Source organism: Gouania willdenowi, chromosome 3 (assembly GCF_900634775.1).
Source record: "Gouania willdenowi chromosome 3, fGouWil2.1, whole genome shotgun sequence".
NCBI lineage: Eukaryota > Metazoa > Chordata > Actinopteri > Blenniiformes > Gobiesocidae > Gouania > Gouania willdenowi.
In genome coordinates this window covers 42,631,620-42,639,674 of record NC_041046.1, presented here as the reverse complement: position 1 = coordinate 42,639,674, position 8,055 = coordinate 42,631,620, and the positions used below count along the sequence as shown (strand labels likewise).

General features: G+C 42.5%; 1 protein-coding gene across 1 annotated transcript; it reads right to left on the bottom strand.

Moving 5' to 3' along the window:
- Positions 1–304: 304 nt before the first annotated feature.
- Positions 305–3,819, bottom strand: LOC114458131 (GDP-fucose transporter 1-like). Its single transcript, XM_028440424.1, has 2 exons — positions 3,114–3,819; positions 305–2,049 (listed from the first exon to the last, which is right to left on the bottom strand). The coding sequence occupies exons 1-2, from the start codon at positions 3,568–3,570 to the stop codon at positions 1,490–1,492; spliced, it is 1,017 nt and encodes a 338-aa protein (XP_028296225.1). The 5' UTR covers positions 3,571–3,819; the 3' UTR covers positions 305–1,489.
- Positions 3,820–8,055: the final 4,236 nt, after the last annotated feature.

Here is an 8,055-nt window from a genome sequence, read left to right as displayed (position 1 = left end):
CCTGACAGGAATATTACACAGTGAGAAGAAAGAATAGTCATGGATGCTCATTAGTAGGGGTGTCCCGATCCAATACTGATATCCCCTGGGTTGGTCAATAATCAATAGGGATGTCCCGATACAAGTTTTTCACTTCCGATACCAATATTGCAGCCTTGCATATTGACCGATACCGATATTGATCCAATTCGATATCAGCACAAATCATACATATTTTTATTACTTATTTTGGAGTGTGGAATGTTAGAAAAGGTTTGATCAAGTGACGTTACTGCAACATGTTACAACAACAGTAGAGATAAGAAAAACTGACCCATTTATTATTAACCAATTAGTTACATGCATTTTAACCTTCAACATAATATCTACAGTATTCTATGGTTGAATAAATATATATATATCAGAGATTTTAGATGCAGTCCGATACAAATCCGATACTTGTTTTCTGTCTGATATCGGACCGGGACACTCCTAATAATCAATAATAGTGGTGGTGTAGCATACCCCCCCGAATGAAGGTTGAGACTTTACTGATGAGGTGTATTGACTATGCCATATGATATACATTTTATGCAATATACCTTTTCACTTAAATTTGGGAGTATTGGCCTTCGTCAGGCTGCCTGAACACATGGTTTCACAATCCAATCCAGTCACCTTTGAAGCTCTGCTGTTGGAATGTTTATTGCTTTGTGAATCGTGGAAGTTGCCTGTTCCAGTGCTTCTCTGTTGATACATGGGAGTCTTACCACCGTAATAAACATTTGTTGCTTCCCTTCTTTGTCTCAAAGCTAAAGCTTTAAACTCCACCTGTTGGGTTTCAGGTTTCTCATCAGTTCATATATGTGCTTTCTTTAGAGCATGATCTGACCCCTGTTGCTCTCACAGGCCTCTGTCTCTGTCCTGTTTTTGATCCTGCTTGTTTTAATAAACTTTGTATTATTTTGCAAGTCAGTTTAAACGAAGACCTTTTTTCCACACTACACCTTTTTTTTAATCATCTACATCATCACCTGTGGGAGACACGACACTGATCAAACAGGTTTATTGAGAGTAAACCTTAAATTCACCGTAAGAGCTGAAATATACAAAAATAAAGTATAGGCTAAATGTTAAGCTCTTACATCCCTGCATAAAATCATAAACATGTGCAAAAGTGCAACTCTGACCACACCAAACATTCATACAGTATTCCCAAATATTTTAGACGTACCTTGTGCCTCTTCAAGGGGGCAGCTAAACAAAAAACACTTTTAAAGCTGCTCTGTGTAGTTTTCTTGTACTTCTCCGTGTTTCCATCACCATCAAGCTACCTCAAGCATCAAACGGCAAACAGGAAGTGATGCCGCCAAAACAAAAGCATCAAACATTTAACCGGACGTTAACTACAACTGATTGTAAAACATAGTGATAAGCACCAAAATCAAACACTTTAAACCTTGTTTACACACATAAATGTACCTGAGGTTATTTATAGGTGGTGAGTTAGTTAACCCCCCAGGTTGGTCTTGTCAGGCTGCAGCATGTGAGTGTCCCTCTCCTTCATCTCGGTGCTCCTGACCCAGGTGTAGGCGGAGGACCCCCCCAGCACCAATAGGTTGGAGCTCCACCACAGAGGGCTTTTTTTAGTGGAGCCAGAGAGCACGGCGAGCAGCGTCTGCGTGCACGCCTTAGCCGTGCCCGACACGTTGTGCGTGAGCGGGCTGGTGTGTTTGATCTGCAGACCCGTCACGTAGCCGATGGCGAAGCCCAGCACGCCCCCCACAAACATGGTGGCCCACCAGTGGAGGTGGGCGGCGACCACCGGAAGGGAGGCGGCCAGGCGGGCCGGCTCAGACGACAGCAGCAGCAGAGGAACAAAGATCACACACGCGTTGACGTTGTTGTAGTACGACAGCATCCAGATGTTTCCGTCCACAGCTGTTAGAACCTTCTTAGTGTAGATGGCGTTCAGGGACACGCACACGCTAGCTAGCATGCCGTAGAACACACCCCACCAGGAGAGGGCGCCGCTCACATTTTCCTGATCCACACCCAGCAAGAATCCACCTTACACACACACACACACATACACACACACACACACAGTTTAAAGGTTAGTATTAAAAAAAATAAAATAATAATTGTCCTTTTGTGCATTTTTATGTATTTTGTATGTTGTTTTGCAGTCATTTTGTGTGTTTACTTTGAGGGTTGCACAAAATGAGACCAAAGAATGCAAATATTTCATATAAAGGAATAAAATAACAAGTAATAATACATTTAAGGTCTTCAAATAAGTGTCAAGTGAAAAATGTGAGCGCAAATATAGAAGTGGCAATTTTTCAAAATAAAATAACTGAAACATGCATAACATTTATTTATTTATTTATTTTCTTTGTTCTGGGTCATTTCAACAAATATCTCACGCACTTCAATCTAAAAAGGAACCCCTGAAATTTTACCAAATGTTCCGTGATTATTCAATAGTTACACTGAACATTATTAATTTGATCTGAATAACATTTTTAGAGATATGGACAATTTAGTGATGAGGTATGTGTCGTTTTATCTTCCATTTTTTTCTTTCATCTGCTATACATAATATCTGGTGGACATGTCAGCTCCTCAAAATTGGAAAAAAGATTTGGGTCTGGAACATGTTTGGTCCTTCAGTAAACTTAGCATATGTCTCAGCTCCCTGTAATATGATCAGCTTAGAGCTATGAACATAGACTGTTCACATCACTAATGATTAGTCACATATATGGTTTTTTTACTATCGTCATTGGCCCTTAACTGCATGTGGGAATGTTTGAATAAATCTGATCTGTTTTAATTTATAGTTCAAAACACAATATGAATTATGAACACGTTTCTCATGTTCTACATTTACAGTGTGACTATTGAATAATTAAATAACGATTGGTTGGGGAGCACTGCTTAACTATATAGAGACATTTATGGACATTTCCTCCTATGTGAGTCTGGTTTCCAAGGTTACGGTTGGATTTCTACTTCCTGTTTCCACCACAGATGACAAGTGTGTGAAAAAGTGTGAAAACAAGTTTCTGAGTCTTGTGTATTTTTGTGTTTGCGTGTTTTTGTGTGTGACGTCACGTGTCTGCGCTCACCGATGATGACGCCACAGCACAGCAGCGCGCGCGGTGACGTAGGCTGCCTGAGGATGACGTAGGACAGCAGCACGTTGAAAACGGTGCTGAGAGACCGCCCCACGGTGTAGAAGGCCACGCCCAAATGCTTTAGGCACAGGTTGTTGAAGGTGATCATGGCCACGAATACCACGGACAGGGGCAGCACCTCCAGGAACGTCTTGGGTTCGAAGCGGACCGAGGGGAAGTCGATGGTCCCGGGGCAGACCACGGACCAGAGGCGGAGGATCCAGCACAGACCCACGGACACCGAGCACTGGAAGAAGGTGACGAAGAGCGGCGCGTCCAGCTGAGATCCGCCCAGCAGCCGCTGGTTCAGGAACACCAGGCTAATGGACACGAACCAGTACAGACACACCACCAGGAAGATCCTCCCAGCTCGGACCAGGAACGTCTCCTCAGACCCGCTCATCGCCATCTTCAGGATCCCAGAGCGCCGCGGAGGAGACCGGGCGATGGTGGTGCGGTAGCCGCCAACAACACGTTAAAACCCGTCTGAAAACCTGGAAGTGGAGCAGCTCCGATGTAACCCGGTCATTCCGGTTTCAAAGCGGGTCAGACCTGCCTAGGAACGAGTTAAATGAATGTAAGAAGAAAAGAAAAACCCCGGAAGAACAATTAAGTTAAAACTTGCGGAAATGATTTTCTTCTTCTACGGTGTAACTGGCGGTAGATGCACTTCCGCCTCCCTTGGCTCAGAGTGTGAACTGAGAGGAGTTTATCATAGACATTATACAGAAATATAATAAGGGATATTACAGCAATTTAAACCACAAGACAGGAAATATAACTTTTTAAAGCAGGCCATGAAGGCGAGATTTTTTGCCAAACGGCATTTGTGAATATATAATTTAGAAATAATGTTATTTATTAAAAAGTCAATATTTGTATTTGTTGTGGACAATCCAATTTGTAAGACTTGAAATGATAACGTGTCTAAGTTCACGGAGCAGGATGTCAACCAGTGATGAATCTCCTTCCATAGGTTTAGTACAGGGGCATATTAAAATAATAATAATAATGTCTTCTTGTCTCCGTTTCCTCACAAAATTAAATTTTTCCACCTCAAATTTAAACCTATTTTGGATAAAATCATTTGAAGGGTAAACTTCATTTAGTTTTTAAAATGTATTTCCTTATAGTTTGGAGGGATAGGATATTTAAAAAATGTAGTTCTGATTGCTAAAATTTTATTTTTATTCCACCCTTCAAGACTTTGTATTTCTTTCCTTGATCCAGGGAACACTGTAGAAACAAGGTCATATCTCAGGAAATAATTCCTACACCGTTAACATTAATGGAGGTAATTTTGTTAAAAGGCTTTTGTCTGGATTATTTTTTATTAAATTTATGAATTCAATCGGTATATTTTTTGTCACCTTTGTATATTTTTTACCTGAGCAATTTAGATGATATTTATTATTAAAATGTTTTTACATTTATCAACAGTTTGAGCATAATTTTTTCCACTTATCTTCAAACATTTAGAGATGCAAATTCTGAGACATTTTGTTTTGTTTTTTCTTGACAGGAATATTACACAGTGAGGCGTAAGAATAGTCATGGATGCTCATTAGCTCACACTTATCCCGGTTTAAAACGTAGACCAAAGGCTCAAGAGAATATATATATATATAGTTTGTAAAGCCAGGGAAATTTGTTCTTTGTCTCTAGGAAAGTGTAGTATCGTCAGCAAGCTGACTTATTCAATTCAATTCAACTTTATTTGTAATAATATTTTACAACAGAGTCATCTCAATGAGCTTATCAAAATATAAAATTCATAATAAGAAAGAGAAAAACCAACAAGATCCACATGAACAAGTATTTAGCGACAGTGGGAAGAAACAACTCCCTTTTAACAGGAAGAAGTATTTTCGTTTCCGTTCTTTACTATAATATTGTGGAAAAAGTTAATTTTTCTTTAGTTCAGTGCTCATTTTTCTCCCTAAAAAGCTGCTAATAATTTAATTTAATATTTTATCCTGTGTTTACTGATTCTTTTACAGTTTCTTTTGTTGAATTTTGTTTTTTTACATCAGTCACTGAGACATTCCAGTTATCTCTGTGGAAATGTACAGTTCATGTAATTCCAGTTGTAAACAGCAGGTGGCAGCAAAGGCTCATAATATACTGTAAAATAAACTTGAGATGCTTTAAAGCCATAAATATGAATCAAATGTTTGTTTTTCTACTCATTTTATGGTGGGGTCACTCAATGCTCTATAGTTGTTTTCAAAATAAGAGCAATTTGTCCACCTGAAGGCTGATTTTTTCATTTTATGAGAAATAAACTTTACCAACAACCCCAACAGAGCTTAGTATACAATTTGTTTATTTAATCTTTTATTTTGTTTCACCAAAACAAATAGGTAAACAACTGGCAGGGAGACAATGCTGTTGCCATGGCAATAAACATAAACATTTCCTGGTTATTAGAACACCTGAACGGAGGACTGATCATGTGCTGCTGTTGCTCTATATCAGCACTCCATAAATGTCTGTCGTCCAATCACATTACTTGGTCAGAACTAGCTGTTGGATAAATATAAATATACAGTAAAACTAAATGTTGCTTCAGACAGAAAAACAGCCGACTATGTCACATTTCCAGGTTATAAATACTATTGGTTCAGCCCTAATGAACAATGTTGGCCAAACATAATGGTTTACTTTGTTTTAATTGCTAAAACACGTCTGTGTATGTGTTTGTGTGTCTTTGGAGTCATTCTGGTTGTTTTATATGAGCTGATTATTTTACTTTGACTTTTCTGCTGATAACTGATATGCTCAGATGTACTATTCCATTGTAGAGCTGCAACTTACAATTATTTTCATAGTCAATTCATGGGTCAATACATTTATCGATTAATTGGATAAAAAAAAAAGGGATGCAACCTCTGTCTGCATTCCTCAGAAGCATTATTTCAATCTGCCAATCCTGATTGGCCGGTGAAGTACGTCAGTCCGCTAGGGAGCCACCCACTTCCTATAAAAGGAGGACACGGACAGACGCGCACCTCTTCTCCTCGTTCGAGCAAGAAGGGTAGTCTGGTGAAACATCTCACTCATATTACTCATAGAACCGGTGTTATTTACATAACCTAATAATCTCTTTCATAATATTTTGTGAGATGTCTCACTGAGGGATATGGAAACTGCTTATCGAGCGGTACCAGCCCCCAGGGAATAACTCTGATCACATCAAGACAGTAAAACCTCCCATGTTGCGCACGGGGCGGAAATGTCCAGCATGACAAACACCCTCGGTTTCAAAGAGAGGCCGAACGGGAGAACGCGGTACGTGGAAATACGCTTCCTTGATGATAACAGATATGAACCAATCACCCTGTCGCACCAGAGGAATATGTGAGCATCCTGAAGGTGTATTTTTTGAGGCCCCTGTTTAGGGCCTGTAGGTCCAGAATGGGACGGATCACGGACTCCCCTTGTTTGGTAACCAAAAAGTACCTGGAGTAGAACCCCTCCCAAGACCTAGCGGGAGGGATCACTGAGATCTCCTCCTGTAACACACGGCCTGATAATGAGTTATGCCAGCGAATCGGGGAGGGAAAGATGCAAAATGCAGCCTGTAACCCTTCGATATTGTCCGTAACACCCAAGGTGGAGCCTTGAGCGCTTTCCATCCTTTCATCCTCAGGGAGAGAGAGGTTAAGCTCTCTGTTGCACCCACCAAGAGAGGCGCCATACGCAAAGCGATGGCACCCTCTCCCGGAGGCAGACCGTAAGCAACCGGGGAGCCCAAACATGGCGTGGTTGGTGACCTCTGAAGGGGGCATAACCCGAGGTGGCTCAACCGTACAACGGTGGAGCGCCACCTGGCAGCTAGCCATACGTCACAAAAGGTTCCTGTCGGTGGCTACCCGACCAACAACAGAGGGACTTCTTCCACAGCGGAGGAGTCCCCTGTCGATGGGACAGGGCAACACCCAACGGGGCGAGCACACACTGCTTGCTCCCGGGGGCTGAGTGACAAACTCAAACTGCAATTCCCGACCAGGAGGGGGCTGGGGCCTCCCTTTGAGTGGGAATAACGGGACCCGTCACCACTCTGCTTATTGCGGCAGACATTGCTTTCACATGATGTGCCCCTGGCCTTTGGCCTAGGGGTGCCAGCGATGAACACATCACCCTGTTTTGAACATGTGTGTGAGTATGTGCTTGTGGACATGCAGGGGGGCACAACAGCTAAACATCTTGCGGAACCAGTCTGTCTCTCCCGAACAGCAGAGGGCCAAACCTCGGCAGAAGAAAGGACGGGGTGTGAACAACCCAATGCAACGGGTGAAAGCAAAAGGGACAAAGCTGGAAAACGAGGGAACGTCAGTTTTGTCACCGGAGGAGAAGAAAACATGTAGGCTATCTTTTTCTTCTTCCTCATCTGCTTGCGCTGAGCAGGTTGTGCTGGCGCAGCAGCTGCCAGAGCTGCAGGAATACCGGGCCAGGTGGGCAAGCCTCGTCGAGGCTGTGGCAGAGCCGGCAGTGGAATGGAAGGTCTTGCAGCTTCATTCTACGGACCTTGGGGAGCAGTCTGAGGGAAAGTCCTTCGTCGCGCCGGTAAAGACATGAGCAGAGGTTTCCTGGGAAGACAGAGGCGGAGAACCTCATCATCTCTTTTTTTTCTCCTCGCAGTGCCGCTGCAAGAAAGACAAAGCAAAGTAGAAAATCCCCTGAGGAACAACAGGGGCATCCAGGATGTTGCTCTTTTCTGTATCAGAAAGTTTAGTGAGGTGGAGCCAGCGGGCTCGCTCCTGAACAACCATGTTGCTCATCACCTTTCCCATAGCCCGCATGGAGCAGCGTTAGGTCCGCAGATACACATCGGCAAACATCTTGTGTGCCCACATATAAACACTCTTGCGTGCGTGCACTAGTGCGCCTA

Bases quoted from the DNA above. Each gene is read 5' to 3' on its own strand.
- LOC114458131 (XM_028440424.1), bottom strand. From the start codon at position 3,570: ATGGCGATGAGCGGGTCTGAGGAGACGTTCCTGGTCCGAGCTGGGAGG. The intron at 2,050-3,113 runs GTGAGCGCAGAC...TGTGTGTGTAAG, and splicing joins GTGCTGTGGCGTCATCATCG to GTGGATTCTTGCTGGGTGTG.